This window comes from Chinchilla lanigera, unplaced genomic scaffold (genome assembly GCF_000276665.1).
Source record: "Chinchilla lanigera isolate Chin_1 unplaced genomic scaffold, ChiLan1.0 scaffold00006, whole genome shotgun sequence".
In the NCBI taxonomy this organism is placed as follows: domain Eukaryota; kingdom Metazoa; phylum Chordata; class Mammalia; order Rodentia; family Chinchillidae; genus Chinchilla; species Chinchilla lanigera.
The window spans coordinates 30,158,991-30,180,830 of NW_004955407.1; the positions used below are offsets into that span (position 1 = coordinate 30,158,991).

At 35.3% G+C, this 21,840-nt stretch overlaps 4 protein-coding genes across 4 annotated transcripts; all 4 read left to right on the plus strand.

Moving 5' to 3' along the window:
• The first annotated feature begins 4,397 nt into the window (after positions 1-4,397).
• LOC102007299 (keratin-associated protein 20-2-like) lies at positions 4,398-4,556 on the plus strand. Its single transcript, XM_005375641.1, has one exon. The coding sequence runs from the start codon at positions 4,398-4,400 to the stop codon at positions 4,554-4,556; it is 159 nt and encodes a 52-aa protein (XP_005375698.1).
• Positions 4,557-10,420: 5,864 nt separating this feature from the next.
• On the plus strand, positions 10,421-10,603 carry LOC102007626 (keratin-associated protein 20-1-like). The gene has a single exon (XM_005375642.1). It carries the CDS (start codon positions 10,421-10,423, stop codon positions 10,601-10,603), a length of 183 nt encoding a protein of 60 aa, XP_005375699.1.
• A 5,367-nt stretch (positions 10,604-15,970) lies between these two features.
• Positions 15,971-16,144, plus strand: LOC102007971 (keratin-associated protein 20-2-like). The gene has a single exon (XM_005375643.1). The coding sequence runs from the start codon at positions 15,971-15,973 to the stop codon at positions 16,142-16,144; it is 174 nt and encodes a 57-aa protein (XP_005375700.1).
• Positions 16,145-19,350: 3,206 nt separating this feature from the next.
• On the plus strand, positions 19,351-19,539 carry LOC102008288 (keratin-associated protein 20-2-like). The gene has a single exon (XM_005375644.1). The coding sequence runs from the start codon at positions 19,351-19,353 to the stop codon at positions 19,537-19,539; it is 189 nt and encodes a 62-aa protein (XP_005375701.1).
• The last annotated feature ends 2,301 nt before the right edge of the window (positions 19,540-21,840 follow it).

Genomic DNA, 21,840 nt, shown 5'->3' on the forward strand with positions numbered 1-21,840 from the left:
CAAGAATGTCGCATAATTATCACAAAGTTTACCATTCTCCCAGGAGGTCAGACAACCAAATTCCGATGACCATAGTGGGTTAGCCTTTAACCTAGTTCGCAGTTTGCGGTTTGTTCTGTTCCTGATTTACGTACGGCTTTGCTCTGCTTTTAAGCAAGTTGATAAGGAGACTGGGGTGTGTGGGGGATCAACTCCAGCTTAAGTGAACTTTAAGTGACCTCTCTTATTATGAAGTTACAGCCAGAAATCTGAAGTTTCTCTTGCTCTATCAATATCACTCTTTCTTTAAATCAGCCAAGTCAGGCTTTATTTCCTTCTATCAATCTATCTTTCTCTTCTGCTTGTATACTAGCTTTCCTGTTTACCACTTTGCCTTTAGATGGGTCTTCCTGGTGCTCTCCACTATTAACTGAAACTTCTCAGCTCAAGTCTTTGCTTTACTTCAGCCTCTTGAGCAACTGGAACCGCAGGCGAGAGTCGCCACACAGTCCTCAGTCAGACATTTTCTGATAGCACAGGAGCATCCATAAAAGACTCTATGGTGAAATGCAATTATAGTCTACGTCTTCTATAAATTTAATAAAAATATTGAAACTATGAAACCCATGGCAGCATTTAAAGGAAGTAACAGACACAAAAACTAAATAAAATTAGCAAAAGTAAATAAAAATGAAAAAAATTCACCAAAGAAACAAATGCAAATTCTAGCTCTCAATAAAGTCATATAATTTTAAAGAGATAATATCAAAAACAAAATAACAAAAATATAGGCATTAACAAAACAACATAAAAACAAAAAAATTATAGAGAATTTCAAAACTAGGTAAAAGAAAATTAACAATAGTTGTTATACTAGCATGCTTATACTTGGTAATCAGAATAACTGCTTTGAAGACAACAATATACAATATAACAGCCATTGCTGAATTCCTACTATCTTGTCTGATGAAGGTGTGTAACATTTCTAATGTGTTTCTTATTATTTGTTATTGTCTTTAATTGTTTGATCAGTCTTGCATTCTTGCATGTGGTAACCTGAGGAACTTCACTGAAGATAATATGTAATATATCAACCATTGTTAATTCCTATCATCTTATTTTGAAGTCCTGTATTGTTTTTATTCTTTTTGTATTGTTTTGGTCTTTTTGTCTTCATTGTTGTTATTTTGTTATTGTTTTCTTTTTCTCTTTAAAATAAAAAAATAATATATTTAAGAATCAATAAATTGAGGTGAACTATGGATCTGAAACATACATTTATAAAATATAGTCAATTGAAGCAAAAGTAAGACAAATTAGAATGTAGAGTATAAAGCTGTATGTGATCCCATGAAGTGGCAAAATATACATAACCAGGGAATTTGGAAAAAAAAAATCTTAATTGAAAATAATGCTATATTTTTTTTGAAATTTTTGAAAGACATCAATCTACTATTTAATAGCTATTCACTCCCAAGTGAGAGAATGTCAATTAAAATCACATGTAGGCATAATTGAGTAATTGAAAATTAAGGGCAAAAGCAAAATCTTAACTGAGGTGCTAAAATACTATATTATCTACAAAGAGAATCAATGAGTCTAACAGGAAACCTCCTTAATAGAAACAAAAGAAGCTGTGCGTAGTGGTGCAGGCCTGTAATTCCAGCACTCAGGAGGCTGAGGCAATAGGATCGAGGATCACTGCAGGTTAGAGGCCAGCCTGGGCTACAAGAGTTTAAGCCCAGGTTGAGTTGCAAAATGAAACCCTATCTTTAAAAAAAAAAAAGAAAGAAAGAAAAAGGAAACAAAAAGAGCTGTAAGGAAAGTTGTAAAATAAGTGAAGAATAGATTATGGAAAAAAAAAAAAGAATGGACTATGGATAACTACCAGCCTGCAATTTCACACAATGAAAACTGCCCTCATAACAAAATGAAGTAAAAGCTCTATTAATAAAAACTACCATATGATCCTAAAAGTAAGGAAAGTAAACATAAATTTATAAGCTCAAGAGAAAAAATTAATTTTTCATGATAAGGAATGATAAACTTACTTATGAAGAACATAAATGAATTAGACAAAAACATGGACATTCAAAATATGATGAAGTTATTAAAACAAAATGAATGTTATTTTCCACATATAACAATAGCAATTCTTTTCAAGGTTTTAATGTATAAAAAATGAAATACATGACAAGAGTATCTTTATAGAATTTTCACAAGTATACCTAGGTGTATAGAATCAAGCTTACTAGGAAAGAAGAAAGACTAACATAAGGTAACATACTGTCATAGATCAAGGCAGCTAGAAAAATCAGAAAATATAAGTTTAATGGACAGTGAAAAAAATACAAGGTAAAAAGTTGAATTGTAGAATGGTGATAAATCTCTTCTATGAATCAGCAAAATTGGCTCTAGATATCCACCCAATCAACAGTACAGTTCAGTCAGGGGAAGGCAAACACTTTCTGTGCAGGAATAGTTGGTCAATATTTTGGATTTTGTGGACTTAGGGGGCAATGAATCTTAGCATACTATTTTAGATAAAATCGTTTGGAAAAAGCCTGCATGGTGCCTCTGGAAGCCTCCCAGGACAGTGCAAGAGCTAATTCCCCAGATCAACACTGCCCAGGAGTGTCTCCCCAAGATAAGGGGGCGCCTAGGCCTAGGTGACCCTCTGTGACCCTGCCTGGGCAGAGCCATCTCCTGGCCCTAGGTAAACATTGCAATCCTAAAGGAATGCATAGGTTGTAAAAAAGGAAATAATGGGGGAAAACATCTATCATGGTTTGACATGCGACCTGCAACTGACCTAGGGTCCAACAGGATGAGAGAAACACCATATGCCCACCGGGGTCAGAGAATGTAACACCCCAATCTGTTGTCAATGGAAACCAAAATGTATATAAGGGGAAGCAAAGTTAGCCATGGGCCCCCGCTTCCAGATTGGCAAAGGAAGTGAGGGTGGCTAGCCTCAAATTAAACTCTGATTTTGTTCTCACTGGCGATTGGAGTCTCTTGTGGAATGTTTGGAACAAACGGGAATTTTCTGCCGTAACAGTGTCTCAAAAATACTGAGTTCTGCTGTTGTGGTGTCATAGCATCACCAGGCCAGGTATAGACAAATGAATGCAATTGTTTTTCTAAAAATATTGTATCCCAAAACAAATAATTGGTAAGAGTTTGTGTGTGCTTAATATTACACTGCAGAGATTATCATTTCTTCTCTTAGTATTAGGATAAGATTATACTTTCCTTCCCTTTGGATATGATTGCCAATGTCATCTGTTCAGAGCTCACTGTGCAGAGTATTTCTGTGCCCTTCTACTAAGAGAAGAAATGATAATCTCTGCAGTGTAATATTAAGCACACACAAACTCTTTTGGCTTGGCTATGTTCAAAGGTAAGTCCTGATTAAAAACAATGAGAAAGGATGAGGACGGTTCTTCAAACTTGACCATGGTGTGTTATTTTTACATGGAGTGTCAAAGGGAAGCATAAAATGTAGAGAGTTTCATTTTTATTATTTTATGGAAAAAATAAAACAAAATTACTAAACAAAATAGGAGAATAACAACAGTTAACACATTGCATAATTTATCTTCAGAGCAGTTACTCAGAGAACAAGATATTTCTGTTCATAAAATGGACACATTTTCTGGAAATGTGAAATCATTTACTCAAGGGATAACTTCACATTATATTCCCATATAGTCATTAGCCACAAACTTACAAATAATAACCTATAACTACCAAGTGTGAAGAAATAAGTTGCCACTGATAAAATTTTCAAGAAAACCCAGGATAGGATGAAAGAGAAAAGAAAGGAAGAAAGGAAGAAAGGAAGAAAGGAAGAAAGAAAGAAAGAAAGGAAGGAAGGAAGAAAGGAAGGAAGAAAGAAAGAAAGAAAGAAAGAAAGAAAGAAAGAAAGAAAGAAAGAAAGAAAAGAAAGAAAGAAAAGAAAGAAAGAAAAGAAAGAAAGAAAGAAAGAAAGAAAGAAAAAGAAAAAGAGAGAGAAAAAACAAAAGAAAAGAAAAATGTATTCCTGAGGAGAAATGGAGAAAAATGTGATACCTATTTTCATTGCTTGTACCATAACATGTAATCAGGTTATACGCCGAAAATTAAATATAGAATGAAGCACGGAGCTGAAAATAGAAAAAGGGTATCATTTTATAAGACTTTAACTGGACAATAAATTCCTGATATATGAGCAAAATTATCTCAGTCATGAGGGCCTCATTTTTTTGGTAGCACATATTTATGACACTGTCTGAAGCTTGTTAGTGAGATAATGTAATGCTGCCTTCCTGTGGTTTCCCTACTCATCACCACCATGGACGTATAAAAGGCCAATGACATCCAGACACAAGACACCTACTTCCTGATCCTCAACAGAACAGTCCACTCCTGACAACATGTGCTATTACGGCAACTACTATGGTGGCCTGGGCTATGGCTATGGCGGCCTAGGCTGTGGCTATGGCTATGGTGGCTATGGTGGCTATGGTGGCTATGGCTATGGCTGTTACCGCCCCCTGTGCTGTAGAAGATACTGGTCCTATGGCTTCTACTGAGGAATTTCCACAGCTTCTTAGCTTATTGGCTACAACCTGCTGTTTTGCTGGGATCATCTCCAATGTTCTGCATATGGCACATTTTTAAATATCTTTAAACTCTTGCTTCACAATGAACTATTGCAACATGCTATTTTGATTCACCAGTGTCAATTAGATTATGTGAAAGATTATACAAAAGTTTCTGTGCTATTTTTATAATGCTAGATAAAATGAGATAAAATTTGACTGTCAATTTTTGCATACTATATTTACTGTTAAATAAACTTTCATCATAAATATTGCATCATTACTCTTACATTAGCAGTTTTCCCTCTGTTTGTATGCTTTGTGTTTTGTATGTTCTGTGATTGCATGTGTGTGGGTGGGGAGTTGGTGGAGAAATAGTGAGAAAGACAGACAGAAGGGAAGGTATGATAGGTTCCTGGAGTTAGGGAATAAGAGAGAAAGCTCTTTTACCACAATTAGTGGTCTAACCTGGATGGGAAAAATATAATTTTTTGTATCAAATGATACAAATTTGTTTTTACATACACTTTTTAATCTCACAGACCATTTTTCTTTGCTTCTACTATTCATCAAAGTTTTTTAAATGGTTATTTCTACAATAATAATGGTATCCCCCCACCTGATAATTTCCAAATGTTTGTGTCTGTATGTTTTGTCATGCGTAGCACCGGTGTTTGCATTACATCAGCTAAAGCTGTGCCTCTGTGAAAGGTTTCTCAATATTTAAAAAATATTCTCTCTGCCTAGAGAATAATTGCAGGTGTTTTGTTAGTCATTTTGGAATCGCTTGGACTAAACATCTAACACTCACAATTCAGAGGAAGAGAGGTTTATATCAGTCTACTGTTGACTGGCACTAAAGCAGAAATGGCATGGAGAAAGGGCCTGGGTAGAGCACAAGTTCTTCATCTCATGGCAACAGGAAGCAGAGAGAGACAGGAAGAGCTGGAGCGGGAGACACAGATTTCCAGGCAAAACCCAGGGACCAGCCTCTTAACACCCCCAAGAGCACACTCAGCTGCTGAGACGTTAATGGATGAATATTCTGCTGAGGAGAGGGCCTCCCTGGTCTACTGAACCTCCAAGGGCTCTGTATCTGAGTGCTTGAGCCTTTGGGGTTCATTGTAGATCCGTATCATATCAGGTGCAATCACCCTGAGAACACAGTAATGCCTCAGTTCATGAACACTTCTGTTTGTGAAACTATTCCGTTCACAAACAGAAGCGTTTGGCAAAATTTGGTTTCCTTTTCTTAAACTTTTTATTTTAAAAATTAAAAAAATGACAAAACAACAATGAAGACAAAATCAAAACAACACAAAAACAACCAAAATGATACAGGACCTCAAGACAAAATGATAGAAATTTACGATGGTTGCTAAATTACATACTGTTATCTTCATCGAAGTTGCTCAGTCCATTAGACATAAGAATGTAAGGTTGATCAAAATTTCAAAAACAGTAACAAGTAAAAAACAATAAAATAATTTTAAAAATATTGGAATTGATGCAGAGCTTCACCCTACAAAATGGTAGGAGTTCAACAATGGTTCTTATACTGCATATTATTTTCAGATCAATTACCAAATTCAAGCATTTAAAATTGGTCAAGAAAAAAATAAACTTTTCAACACTGACTGTTCCTCTCAACAAACTACAGACATGTATATAAGGATAGCTGGAATAGGTGTATTGCTAATGGTTTCCCTTTTTGAACTCCACATAGGGTGATGAAAAGGTACATCACCATCTTCTTAAGAATTGTGGAACAAATCAAGTTACTGAATTGAGATATTACTGTCTTATGATTAATACCACATTCTAACTAAAAATATGGTTTCTGTAACATTTTCAAAGTACAGCATTTCATTTTAAATATTAAGAAAATAAAGGCTAGGTGTGGTGGAGCACACCTGTAATCTCAACACTTGGGAGGCTGAAGCAGAATTGCTGTGAATTCGTGGCCCGCCTGAGCTACAAAGTGAGTTTAAGGCCCACCGGAACTGCATAGTGAGACACTGTCTCAAAAAGACAGACAGACAGACAGAAAGAAAGAAAGAAAGAGAAAGAGACAAAGAGAAAGAAGAAAAAAGAAAAGAAAGGAAAGAAAAGAGAAAATATAGGTTATATAGGCAAGAATAATTGTCAACCATGAAATGTTTTCTCAGTAACAAATTAAGATTGAATTACGAATTTACTTTCTTGGTTTTTAACAAAATATATGCTTATGCTTGTTGATTTTCTCAGTGGTAGAGTTGTTTCATTCCTAAAGGATATTTGGTTTCACTTGGGAAACCCACACTGATGCTATCAATATGCAACAAAATATAGTAGTAAAAGAAGGAATTAACGGAGCCAACACCCTGAAGATGGAGATACTTTGGAGACTTGGATTGAAATTCCACCATTCTTGATTCTGAGAGCCTGGCAAGAAGCTTCTGCGAGAAGTAAAATCAACAAAATTTTGAATGCTACTCCCACATAAGGATAAACGTCATAGTTGGAGACAAGCCGCAATCCCCAGAAAAATGTACTACTAAAATATTAAACTTCACACTAAGCCAGGTTTCTCTCTGAGATAATTTAAAACTCTGAAGTTTCAAGAGTCTGTTTCCTAGGATAACAAGCAAAAATCATTTGAAATTAGAAATTTGTCCATATCAAATCTTGAGCAAATAGTCACAGCTTTCAGATTTCCCTGAAAAGAAACACCCTTAACTGAACAAGGAGGATCTCCTATAGGTTGAGTCCAGAAGCAGAGAGATCATTTGCAGGAGGCTTATTTTATGAGCCTTTGATTGAATCAAGACAGTTAAATCCTTCCCTCCCTCCCTTTCTTTCCATTCTCTCTCTCTCTCCTCCTCCTCCCTTCTCCTCTCTCCTCTTCTCTCTCTTCTCTCTTCTCTCTTCTCTCTTCTTCTCTCTTCTCTCTCCCTCTCCCTCTCTCTCTCTCTCTCTCTCTCTCTCTCTCCCTCTCCCTCTCCCTCTTTCTTTTCACCTAATTTTTTTCTTTCTGCTTTCCTTCCTTTCCTCTTCTGTCTCGGTTTCATTCTTTGTTAATTTCTTTGCTTCTTGGTCGCTTGCTTACCTCTTGTTAGTTTTTAGATTGACCTTACTTTGCAGTTTGGACAGGCTAATACTTCTGAGTTGAGGTGTCTGATCCACCTCAGGACCTACAGTAACTGAAATTACAGGTAAGGGTCACCACACCCAGCTTAATCAGACAATCAGACATTGTTAACAGCCAAGGAGCAACCACAATAGTCTCTATGATAAAATATAATAATATTATGGGCACTCTGCATTTTTAATAAAGAAATATTGGTCTTATGATAACCTATGGAAGTATGTAAAGAAAGTAACAGAACATAAAAACTAACCAAAATGTGATAAATGTATTGTAGCTTGCAGAGATAAAATTTTAGAAGATTTGTAATTAATAAATAGAAGAAAATTTTAAAAATGGAAATGTATGTTAAAATGAAAAGTTTTAATGAAGAATCACATGTAAATTCTGATTTCCAAAAACAGTAGGTAACATACTTAAGAAGTATTAAACAGATATACAATGATAAAATATGGTAAACTGCAGTAAAAATAAGAAAAGCAGAGTGTAAAATATTCAGACTATAAAGTCTGTGTCAGAACTCATAAAATGACATAACACCCACATGAGTGTAATTCAGCAGAGGAAGATAATAAGGAAGAAACCATTTTGGATAGAAAAATACTGTTAAATGTTTCAAAAACTGTTGAATGACATCAGTCCACAAATTTTAAAATCTGTCCACTACCAAGGGGGCACCAACTAAAATCACATGTATTCCTAACTGAATAACTAAAAATTAAGTGCAAAACCAAAATCTTAATTGAGGTAGATAAAATATATTACCCACAAAGAAAAACAATAAGATTAATTAAAATGCCTCTATAGAAACAAAGGGAGATGAAAGTAATTGTAATGCTATGATAAGGGCAGATTATGCATAGCTGTCAGTCTACAATTAAAACAATCAAAATTGGCCACATAATGAAATAAAGTAAAATTCATATTAATAAAATATAAAATATAATCTTTTCTTTTTGTGGTACTGGGAATTGAACTCGGGACTTTGTGTTTCCCAGGCAGGTGCTTGTGTCACTGAGCTACATCTCCGGCCCTATAATCTTAAACTAAGTAAAATAAACAAGGTTAAACAATAAACGGAGGAAGATTAAGTTTTTCAAATTTTTACAATAAGAAATGATAGATTTACTTAGGGAAAAGTTAAGTCATTCAAAAAATTCAGACATTCAAATATAATGGAATTAATTAAAATTAAAATGAATGTTAACATGCGGAAGTGGTAATGTTAATTCATTTGGAATTTTAATAAAGACAAAATGAGATATAAGAGTACTATAAATGAATGTGCACAATCATATACAGCATTAAGGCACTAAAATTATGAAAAACAAGAAATATTAATACATTATAACAGATGACAAGAGTCAATGAGGTTGGAAAAGTCAGAAAATACAAAATAATAGTGGGTTGTAGAGCATGTAGAGTTAGAAGGTTAAGTTTTGGAATAGTGATATCTTTTCTGGGAACCAACAATGCTGATCCTCTGTGTATACCCGGCCAGTATGTCTGTTCTCATAGATCAAGGAAGCCAAATGCTTCTGTGCAAGATTAATCAATATTGTGCCTTATGTAGGTGTTCTGCTCAGGGTCTCAACACTCAATTCCACAACTGTGGTGTAAAAACAACACCAGATACTGTACAAAACTGGGTGTGAATGTTTTTCTATAAAATATTAATTACCACAAAACCTGGAAAAGTTTTGTATAAACCAGTGAAGATATTATACTGTAGAAATTATTGTCCATTTTCTCCCTATTAGAACAGTATTATGTGATACTTCTTCTCCTACTGTGCTTGCTGATGTCAATTGTTCGGTGCTCACAAAGGAGAGATTTTATTTCTATGCCTTTGTCTGTGGCCTTGCCTATGCTTAAAGGTGAAACTTAATGTTAAAAAAAAGTAAGGATTAAGAATGTATGATCCAACTTAGCCATGCTATATTTCACTGTATCTACAATATATATGTGGAGGAAAAGGCAACATAAAACATAGAGTTTTTGTGCATAAAATGGAAATTTCTGGAAAGCTTGAAATCAATTATTCAAAGAATGTTTAGATTAAATGTCCATTGTGTACACATATTATAGTAACTAGCCACTGATTCACTAGCAATTACCAGTCAATAGCTCATAAATGAGCAAGTATGAAGATATAAGTTCTACTGATATGATTAGCAAGAAAGCACAAGGTAAAAAGCTAGAGATAGGAAGAGAGGAAGCAAGGAAAAAAGAGAGAAAAGAAAAACAGAAAGAAAAGAAGGGAGGGAGGAAGGAAGGGAGGAGCAAGAGAAGAAAAATGGAAGAAAGGAATGTGGGAAAATGTATACCTGAGAAGTAATGAAAATGAAACAAAGGTAAAATGGGATACCCATTTTTATGATTTGCACCATAACATGTAAGCAGATCACATGACTACAATTAACTAAATATATAATGAGCCCCAGGCTTGAAAATAGAATAAGAGTTCCATTGTAAAGGTCCATTATTGGGCCATGAATTCATGACATAAGAGGAAAAGTATCTCAGTTATGAGCATCTTGTTTTTTCAGTTAGTAAATATCTGGATGACATTGTCTGAAGCTCATTGGTCAGATAATATAAAGCTAAACAGTCTATGGTGTCTCCCACTAAACACCAAGGAAGTATAAAAGGCTCTTGGCAAGCAGTGACATCCAAACTCAAGACGCCTACTTCCAGATCTTCAACTGAGCTGTCCACTCCTCACACCATGAGCTACTACAGCAGTTACTATGGTGGCCTGGGCTATGGCTATGGCGGCCTAGGCTGTGGCTATGGCTGTGGCTATGGCTGTGGCTATGGCTATGGTGGCTATGGTGGCTATGGTGGCTATGGTTATGGCTGTTACCGCCCTCTGTGCTGTAGAAGATACTGGACCTATGGCTTCTACTGAGGAATTTCCACAGCTTCTTAGCCTGTTGGCTATAAGTTGGTGTTTTATGGAATTTATTTCCAATGTTCCTCACGTGACAGAGTTTTAAATGCCTTCAAACGGCAACTACATACCAAAATGTCTGAAAAATAAATAAACTGTAACATTCCATTTCAGTTCCTCAGTGTCAATTGTTTTTGTTTGTTTGTTTGTTTGTAGAAAAGTTTCTGTATTCTCCCTATAAGGTTATATAAAATATGATCAACTTGGACTCTCAATTTTTGTATACAGAGATTTACTATCAAGTAAACTATATGTAACCACAAATATTGCTTTGTTACTATTCAAGTACTTTAGCAAGTTTCCTTACACATTTGTGTGTTTGTGTGTGATTAATCACGTGTGCGGTGGTGGTGTTGTGGGAGAGACAGTGAGAAAGACAAATGGGTAGGGAGCACAGAGAGAGCACAGGGAGGTAGATTGGGAGAGAGGAAATTGTTTTCCAATAATTTGGCATCTAAACTGAATACATAGATATGCTAGTATTTTTGCAACAGATAAAGATTTGGTTTATGGATGGTTTTAATCTCACCTAAATTTTCTCTTTGATTTACTCTTTATATGTCTTCAAATTATTTCTATACTAATTGTATTCACATCTAATTATTTCAAAATGTTTGTGTCTGTGTGCTTTGTCATTTCCAATACCAGTGCTTGGATTACATCAGCTAGGGTTTTGCCTTTGTGAAATGTTTCTTAGTTTTAAAAAATTATTCTGCCTAGAGAATGATGGAGGTGTTTTCTTTGTTGCTTTTTGAGTCTCTTGGACACATATCTGAGACCTACTAATCAAAAGAGGAGAGATTTCTCTTGGCTTACTGTTGACTGACTTTAAATGTCATATGAAGGGTGTGAATAGGTTATGAGCTGTTCATCTTATGGCATCCAGGAAACAGAGAAAAAAGGAGTCAGGGAAGGAGAGATCCCACCATTATACACCTCCCCCCACCAGCCCCCAAAGAGGTCGCTTCTCCTAATGCTGCATTCACTTGCTTGAAAAATAATAGATGAAGCCAGGAGTGGTGTCACATACCTGTAATCTCAGCATGGGAGACTGAGGCAGGAGGGCTGCTGCAAGTTTGAGGCCAGACTGGGCTACAAAGTGAGTTCAAGGCCAGCCTGAATTGCACAGTGAAACCCTGTCTCAAAAAGACCAAAATTGATAATAATAATAATAGATAAGCACACTGATAAGTAGAGGACCCCATAATAGTTCACTTTCCAAAGGACACACATTCTAAGCAACTGCAATGTGGGGGAACATTCTAGATCTAAATCTTAACAGGTAACTTTTTGACAATATTTTCATATTGGAAATTTAACAATATTTTCATATTGGAAATTTCATATTGAAAATTAGCCTACAAAGTATGAGTTCAAGTAATACCTTAAGACATTCCTTTTTGTTTTAACTTGCAAAAAATAATATATGGACTGTATGTACACACCAAGAAAAATGTTTTTCAAAATCATAAGCTATTTGCTCAATAACAAAGGAATATGAGAGCACTCTTTTTATTAAACAGGATCCTGGTGTTTCAGAAATATATGTGAATATGTATGCTGATTTGATCAGTATTGCAAATGGTTTTTTCTGAAAAGGTGTTAGGTTTCACTTGGGAAATTCAAACTATCAATATCAAATGCTGTAAAACACGGGTTTAAAGAGGAAGAAAGGATTAAAGGGATCAATATTTTGAAGGTGGAGAATTTCCCATTCTAGGGTTGAAATTCCAACCTGCCTGATCCTAGAAGGCAAGAGGCTGCTGGGAGAAGTATAATCAGCAGAACTTTGGATGCTAACCCCACCCATGGATAGCAAATCACAGTTGAAGGCAACAGAAAGCATAATATTGAAAACAGTGTACCAGTGAAATACTGAACTTCACACTCAACAAGGATTTTCCTTGAGATAATCAACATTTCTTGGGTTGCAGTAGTCTCTTTTCTAAGCTAATTGACCATATCAAGTTCTTACAAAATACTCATAAGCATTCTCATGTAATTGAAAAAAAAGTGTCTCTTGTACTGTGGGCCGAAAAAGACACAGAGAGAGCCTACAGAGAAACCTTATTTTATGTTGGAATTTGTGATAACTGGGTCAATAAGAACCATTGTTTCTTTATGCTTTTTCATTCTTCCTCTCTGGGGCTCTTTCCCCTTTTCTCTTCTCCTCACCTCAACTCTGCTTTCCCCTCCACTCAGGCTCTCTCTCCTCTCTCTCTTCTCTCCTCTCTCTCTCCTCCCTCTCTCCTCTCCTCTCTCATTCTCTCTTTCTCTCTTTCTCTCTTTCTCTCTTTCTCTCTCTCCTCTCCTCTCCTCTCCTCTCCTCTCTCTCTCTCTCTCTCTCTCTGTCCAGTTTACCACTTGCTCTTGTTTGCTTTTAGGTTGATCTTCATTTGCTATCAACAATGACTGGAAACTACTGAACTCAAGTGACTGTACTGCCTGAGCCTCTGGAATAACTGGAGGTACAGGCTAGGGTCACCATTCCCAGCTCAGTGAATCTGACATTTTAATTGCCTAGGAGCAAACATAAAATCTCTGTGGTGAAATACAATACTATTCTGGATTGTCTGCAATTTTAATAAAATATATTGGGCTTATGAATTCTATAGAAGCATTTAAAGGAAGTAGTCAGCCATAAATGTTAACTAAAATATCAAAAACTTACTGGAGCTTGTAGAGATGGATTTTTAGAACATTTTTAGTATAATTAATAAATAGAAGAAACCTAAAGAAAATTTGCAAAATGTGTACTGAAAAATTCACCATAGAATCAAATGTAAATTGGGGCTGGGGATTTAGCTCAGCGGCAAAGCGCCTGCCTGGCAAGCGCAAGGTCGTGAGTTCGGTTCCCGGTACTGGAGAAAAACAAAAAAACAAACAAACAAAAAAAAAGAATCAAATGTAAATTATGTTTCTCAAAAATGTAAGATGTTTATGAATCAAATTTAGACAAACTATTATAAAGTTTGAAATGTATGCTGATAAATTATTGACTAAAGCAAAAATAAAAATCTGAATGTGAAATACTCAAAAGTGTATAAAAGATATACTAGAGCTCATGAAACTGAAAAACATACATATAAATAGAATGTGGCTAAGGAAGAAGACAAAGCAGAAACCATCTTTAAACAAGGAATTATTGAATATTTTTAAAGATTGTTGAAAGACATCAATCCACAAATCCTAAAAGGTATTCACTGAAAAAAGAGAAAAAGCCAATTAAAATTACATATGGATATAAATCAATAGCTGAAGATTACGTTTAAAACCAAAATGATAATTGAGGTAGATAAAACAAGTATGTCACCTACAAACACAAATACTAAGGTTGACAGTAAAACATTTTTATGAATCTAAAGGGAGCTAAGAGAGTATTGATATGACAAGGGTAGATCATACATAACCATCAATTTATAATTTTACACAATCAAAACTGCACACAGAATAAAGCAAGCATCATACTAAGAAATATAAAGCATTATGCTAAAAGTAAAGAAAATAAACATAGACATCACAAAAATAGAAAAATATAATTTTTTTCAATTTTATAGCATGAAATGATAGATTTATTTAGAAAAAAGAAAAGTGACTCAGACAAAAAAATGGACATTCAAAAATGGTAAAATTAAGATCAGAGTGAATGTTAACATCTATTTATAACAATGATAATTTTTTTGAGGTGTTGATAGCCACAAAATAAAATACTTTAAAATAACCATAAAAGAATATGCTCAGAGCTCTAAGGCACTGTATTTATGCAAAAGAAGAAAGATTAGCCTACTAAAATCAATGGTATAAGTCAATGCAGCTGGAAAAGTCCAAAAGTACAAAATTTTAGTGTGCAGTGGTGCATCTGGAGGTACAAATTTGAACTTGGAATGGTGCTGTCTCTTCTATGAAGCAGTAATACTTATTATCTTACTATACCCAAGAACTATGACAGTTCTTACAGATGAGCCAGGGGAAGGTAAACACTTTTTACACAAGAATAAATGGTCAGTATTATGGATTTTGCAGGTCTTCTGCTATTCCTTCGACACTGACTTGCACCACTGTGGTGTCAAAGCAACTCCTGACTGTGTGTAAAACAAAGAATGTGAATATTTTCCTATAAAATATTATTTACTAAATAATACTGGGAAAGGGTTTGTATAAAACTACGAATATTAAGCAGCAGAAATTATTCTTCCTTCTCTCAACATTAGAATGGCATTACTTGATCCTTTCCCTTTGATTATGCTTGTCAATATTATTTGCTCTGCCTCAATGAGAACAGAGTTTACTTTTGTGCCCCTTGTTTTTGGCCTTGGCCATATTTAAAAGCCCTAATTTTAAAATATATAAATAGACTAAGAATAGATGATTTAATTTAACTATGGTATGGGGCCGGGGATATAGCTCAATGGCACAAGCGCCTGCTGGGCAAGTGCAAAATCCCGAGTTCAATTCCCAGTACCGGAAAAAAACCAAAAAAAAAAAAAAAAAAAAAAAATTATATATATATATATATATATATATATGGTATGTTACACAAATTAATCTAAAATAGATTTGCATGGGGTGAGAAAGGGGAGCATAGAACATAGGTAGTTTCTGCTCATAAAATGTCCTTTTTTTCCTGGAAAGCTTGAAATCATTTACTTGATGGTAAGTACAGATTAAATATCCACTCTGTACACATGGATTCACCAGTAATAGCTACTAACTAGCTCATTTCTAATGGGAAAAGGATGAGGAAATAAGATACTACTGATAAAGTTTCCAAGCAAAGATGAGAGAGAGAGAGAGAGAGAGAGACAGAGACAGAGACAGAGACAGAGACAGAGACAGAGACAGAGACAGAGAGAAAAGAAAAGAAAAGAAAAAAGAAAAAGAAAGAAACAAAGAAAGGAAATGAAAGGGGGGGGGAAGGAGAGATGTGTACCTGAGCAGTAATGGAAACAAAGCAAAGGTAAAAATTAGATACCTTATTGTTATGACAAGCACCATAATATGTAGTCAGGTCATATGTCTACAGTTAAATGTAGAATGAACCTGCTTTGAAAATAGAAGAAGAGTTTTATTTTGAAGGGTTTTAATTGGGTAATGGATTCCTCATGGAGAAGCAAAACTATCTCAACCATGAAGGCCTTGTTTTCCCAACAAGTAAAGATAATGATCACTATGTCTGGAGCTCACTGGTGAGATAATATAATGCTGCCCTGCCTGTGGTTTCCCCACCCACCACCAAGGAGGTATAAGAGGCCCCTGCAGAGAGGGAAATCCAGACTCAAGACACCAACTTCCATATTCTCAACTGCACAATCCACTCCTGACACCATGTGCTACTACAGCAACTGCTATGGTGGCCTGGGCTATGGCTATGGTGGCCTAGGCTGGGGGTATGGCTGTGGCTATGGTGGCTATGGTGTCTATGGTGGCTATGGTGGCTATGGCTATGGCTGTTCCCGCCCTCTGTGCTATAGAAGATACTGGTCCTATGGCTTCTACTGAGGAATTTCCACAGCTTCTTGTCTTACTGACTACAACCTGCAACCTGCTGTTTTAATGGAATAATCTTCAATTATGTTCACATGATAAATTTTTAAAAGTCTTCAAACTCCAACTACACACAACTATCTAAAAATGAAATAAACTGTAATCTGTCATATTAATTCACCAGTATCAATTAGATTGTTTGATAGTTTCTAGAAAAGTGTCTATACTAGCTTTATAATGATATGTAAAATGTATTCAATTTTAATTCCAATTTTTTTGTATACAGAAATTCATTATTCAATAAACTATATCTTATCCCAAATATTATTTACTTACTGTTCTGCAACATTTGCTATTTTGTTTGTGTTCTTTGTGTGTTATTAATCACATGTGTGAAGCCGCACTGTTGTGGGAAGGAAAATGAGGTTGTAAGGGAAGGAAGAGTAGTTATGACACATGGTGTACAAGGAGGAAAAAAGTTCTTTTGCAAACATTTGACATCTACACTGAACGGGTAAAAATAGCAACGTTTTTGTAATAGATCATACAAATTTGATTTTATATGTGGCTTTAATCTCACCTACCTTTTCTCTTCAGATTTGCTCTTCATCTGGGTTTTAAAAATGGTTATTTCTACAGTAATAACTGTATTTGCATCTGATAACTTGAAAAACTTTGTGACTGCATGCTTTAACATTTGCAGCCCCAATGGTTGGATTATAGCAGCTACAGCTCTGCTCTGGCCAATGTTTCTCCATTTTATAAAAGTATTCTTCCTATCTCCATTTTATGAAAATATTCCTCCTACAGCATGAGTGAGGAGTTGTTTTAGTCCCATCTCCAATTCCTTGTTCCAAATACTGGGACCTGTCACCCAAAGGAGATATCTATTGGTTCATAGTTGAGCGGCTCTAAGGTAGACATGGCGTGATGAAAGAGCCCACATCTTGCTCAGTAAGACAGTCAGACATTTTTAATAGCCTAAGGGAAACCAAGAAAGTGTGGTACAATATCATATTGATCTTGTACTTCTAAAATGTAATAAAAATGTTGCGTTTATGAACACCTACAGAATTATGTGAGGGCAGTAACAGACCACAGAAGCTAACTAAAGCATGAAAAAGCATATGGGAGCTTGCAAAGATCAAATTTTAGAAGAGCTATAGTTAACAGGTAGAAGAAAATAGAAGGAACTTTGTAAAATATATATTAAAACTGGAAAAATTCACCATTAACCAAATATAAACTGTAGTTCTCAAGAAAGTGAGTAGTATATGTAAGAATTAATAAATTTCTGTGAACTGTTAAACTGAAACATACTTTGCTGAAATATGACCAATTGAAAAATTAGAAAAATCAAAGTGTATAATATTATAGAGAGCATAAAAGCTGTGGTGGGGCTCATAAAATGGCAAAACATTTACATAAGTGGAATTCAGCAAGGGAAGGAAAATAGGGAATAAACCATTTTTGAATAGAAAAGTACCGTGCATATTTTCAGAACTGCTGAAAGATATCAGTCCACAAATTCTAAAAGGTATTCTTTTCCTAGGGGGAGAAAGCCAATTATAATCCCATGTAGGCAAATTCAGTATCTGGAAATTAACTGGAAAACTAAAATATGTAATGAGGTAGATAAAATATGTCACTTACAAAAAGAAACAATAAGCTTGACAGTAAAACTACAGAAACAAGGGAGTGGGAAGAAAATATAATGATATAAGGAGAGATTATTGATAACCATAAGTCTACAATTTCATGCAACCAACAGTCCCCAAGTAATAAAATAAAATAAAACATCCTATTGACACAGCATTAAGCATTACCTTAAAAGGAAATAAACACAAAATTACATGATGAATAGATAAAAATTATTTTTTTTCAATTTTTCACGATTTGAAGTGATAGATTTATTTAGGAAAGATGGTGACTGGGACAAACACAGGATATTGAAAAATGATGAAATTAATTAAAACAAGCCAATGTGGTGGCTCATGTCTGCAATCCCAGCACTTGGGAGGCTGAGACAGGAGGATTGCTGTAAATTTGAAGTCAGCTTGGGTTATATCAGCAAGTTGAAGGCCAGCTTATACTATATAGACAGACTCTATCTCAAAACAAATAAAAGAAATTAATTAAAACAAAAGTGAGGGCTAACTTAAGATATAATAATGCTTTCTTATTGAGGTTTTAATATATAAAAATGAGATACATGACAAGAGTATCAAAAAAGTATATGAACAAAAATACTTAGCTCTAGGGCATTAATCTCACTCATTAGGCAAGAAAAAAAATAATGTGTAGAAACAAATTACATTTAGTTGGTTAAACTGAAAAAATACAAAATAAAATGCAAAACGTTAGTGGATAGTGAGATAACTCAAGATAAAAGGCTGAATTGTGGAAAAGTGGTAAGTCTCTTCTGTGACCCAACAGCTCTGCTTGTAGTTACACCCAACCCATGTGCTGCTCTTACAGATCAGTCAGAGAAAGGCAAGCACTTTCTGTCATGGACAGCTCATTGAGAATTTTGGATGTTGAGGGTATTCTTCTTGTTGTCTCAGTATTAGTTCTGCCTCTGTGGTGTCAAATCAGCCCCAGACTGTGTGGAGATCTATGACTATGAATGTTTCTTTAAAATATAATTTTCCAAACAAATAACAAAGAAGTTAGATATTATACGGAGAAATTATTCTTTCTTCTCTTCCATTATGGTAGGATTTTATGTTCCCTCTCCTTTTAATATTTTTAACAATGTCAGAGAGAGAGAGAGACGGAGACACAGAGAGAGACAGAGACAGACAGAGACAGAGGCAGAGACAGTCAGATACCTGTGGAGAAATAAAAACAAAACAATAGTAAAATGGAATACCTGTGCTCATAGTTTGCACATAACATGTAATCAGGTGACAAGTAGCTAAATGCAGAATAAACCAGAGCCTTGAAAACAGAATACAAGTTTCATTTTAAAATTCCTTCATTGGCTAAATAATTCCTCACACAAGAAAAAAATAATTTCAGGCACGAAAATTGTTGTCTCACTAATTAAAGATGCTGACAACATTATCTAATGCTCATAAGTGAGATAATATGAAGCTTCACTTCCTGTGGTTTCCTCCACCCACCACCAAGGAGGTATAAAAGGCCCTTTCAGGAAGGGGCCATCCATACTCAAGACACTTACTACCAGATCCTCAACTGAGCTGTCCACTCCTGACACCATGTGCTACTACGGCAACTACTATGGTGGCCTGGGCTACGGCTATGGTGGCCTAGGTTGTGGCTATGGCTGTGGTTATGGCTATGGTGGCTATGGTGGCTATGGTGGCTATGGTGGCTATGGTGGCTATGGCTATGGTTGTTGCCGCCCCCTGTGCTGTAGAAGATACTGGTCCTATGGCTTCTACTGAGGAATTTCCACAGCTTCTTATCATGGAAAAACTCCAGTTTCACTGGAATTATCTCTAACTTTATTCACATGTTAAATTTCCGAGTATCTTTAAAAACACCAGCTGTACCTAAACCCTTTGAAAAAGCAAAGGCAATATGTCATTTGGATAAATCAGTATTAACTGGATTATATCATAACTTTAGAAAAATTTTTGTAGCATTTTTACAATCCTATGTAAAATGTGATTACATGTAAGAATTTCTCATAAAATTATGTAATATTGAATAAACTATTCTATGCTAAATATTTCTTTGTTATTGTGCTATTATATCAAAGGTTGTTTATTCATTTGAATATTTGTGTGTGATTAGTCACAAGTGTATTGTGGTGTCCTGTGTGTATGAGAGAGAGGGAGAGAGACAGAGAGAGAGAAAAAGGAAAGTAGGTAGTGAGTGATGGAAGGAGGGAGAGAGGAAGCTCTTTTTTGATAATTAGGGATCTAAACTGCGTGGATAAAATTTCAAGTATTTTCACTGATCATATGAATTTTCCTAACTATCTGTAATACCCCCTACTATCTTTGTTTGCTTATGTTCTATGTCCAAGTTTTTAAAATGGCTATTTCTACAATAATATGTATTCACATGAGATCATTTCAAATTTTGTACCTGTCTGCTGTGTTGTTTACATCACCAGTGCTTGGATTATACTACCTAGAGCTCTACCTCTGCAAAATGTTCCTCAGTCTTTCAAAATTACTCTGCCTGGATAATGATTATAAGTATTATCTTAGCAACTTTTCTGGTCACTTGGACAAAATACCTGACACCCACCACACAAATGAGCAGAGTTTTATTTGGGGTCCTGGTCAGCCGCCCTTAAGGCAGAAGTGCCATTGTGAAAAGCCCTGGGTAGGGCATAAGCTATTCATGGCAGGGAAGCTGAGAAGCAGATAGAAAGGAGGATCCTGGGAGGGAGAGATACCCTTGCTAGTCCCAGCTTAACCAAGTACAGCCTTCTAACAGCGCTCTTGTTTTCTGAAACATTAGTGGATGAATACTCCGATCTGTACAACAACCCCATTGTCCAGTCACTGGTCAGAAATCCTACTTTTGAATTAATGAGTGCTTGGGGGTTTTCTAGATCTGATCCATAACAGGTGGAATCATATTGAAAATATCACCAAAAATAATACCTATCTGGTCTTCAAACATGGCAACAAATAGCATCTCAAAATGTACGAATTTATTCTAATTATTTTGAAAAGAATGTATACTTTATACATCACCACAATAATTCTTTTCAAAACCTTGAGATATTGCCCAGCAGGAAATGAAGAGTACATTGTCTGATTGATTGATTGATTTTATCAGGAAGCCTGTTCTTTAGTATATGTATGTGCTCATGCATGCTGATTTTCTTGAGATTAAAACTGCTTCATTCCTAAAGTTCATTGGCTTTCACTTGGGAAAATCCAAATGAAACTGTCAAGTGCAATGAAATGCTGATGGAAAAAGTAAGGACTAAAGAGAACAATATGTATGCTAAAGATGCAGAAACTTTGCAAAGGTATACGGAAATTCCACTGTTCTTGATTTTTAACAGGCAGGCAAGCAGAACTTTGGATTCTACCCCCTGCCCCCATGGCTAGACATAAAAAGCAAATCCTATAAAGGATGCACTATTAGATTACTGAGCTTAACATAGAGCAAGGATTGTACTTGAGATACTTTACAAATTCTGAAATCACAAAGGTCTATTTTCATGTAGAACATAAGAATTATTCACAAGTTAGATATTTCGTCCATATCCATGTGATGAAATAATAATCACTATAATTTAGAATTTGCTAAAAAGAAACAATTTTAATTGAAAAGGGGAGTGTTTCTTGTAGGGTACACCCAAACCAAGTCTAATAGATCCTTGCCAGCAGCCTTATTATCTGTTAGCCTTGAATTACAATAATCAGACCCTTTCTTTTTTCCTTCTCCCTTCACTCCTTCCTTTCCTTCCTTCTTGCTTGTCACCTTTCTTTCTTTAGGGGGATCTTGTTGTTCTGTCCAGAAAGATCTAAAATTTCTGCATTCAAGTAATCCTCCAACCTCTGCCTCCAGAATAACTGAACTATGAGCAAATGTCAACACATCCAGCTCAGATAATGATTGTCTAGAGCCTAAAATTAACTACAGAAGTTTCTATGTTGAAATCCAGTACTATTTTGGATCATCTATAATGTGAATAAAAAGTGTTGAGGATCTGAAACCTTGTGTAGTTATTTAATAGAAATAACAGATAATAAAACTTTCTAAGACATGAACGA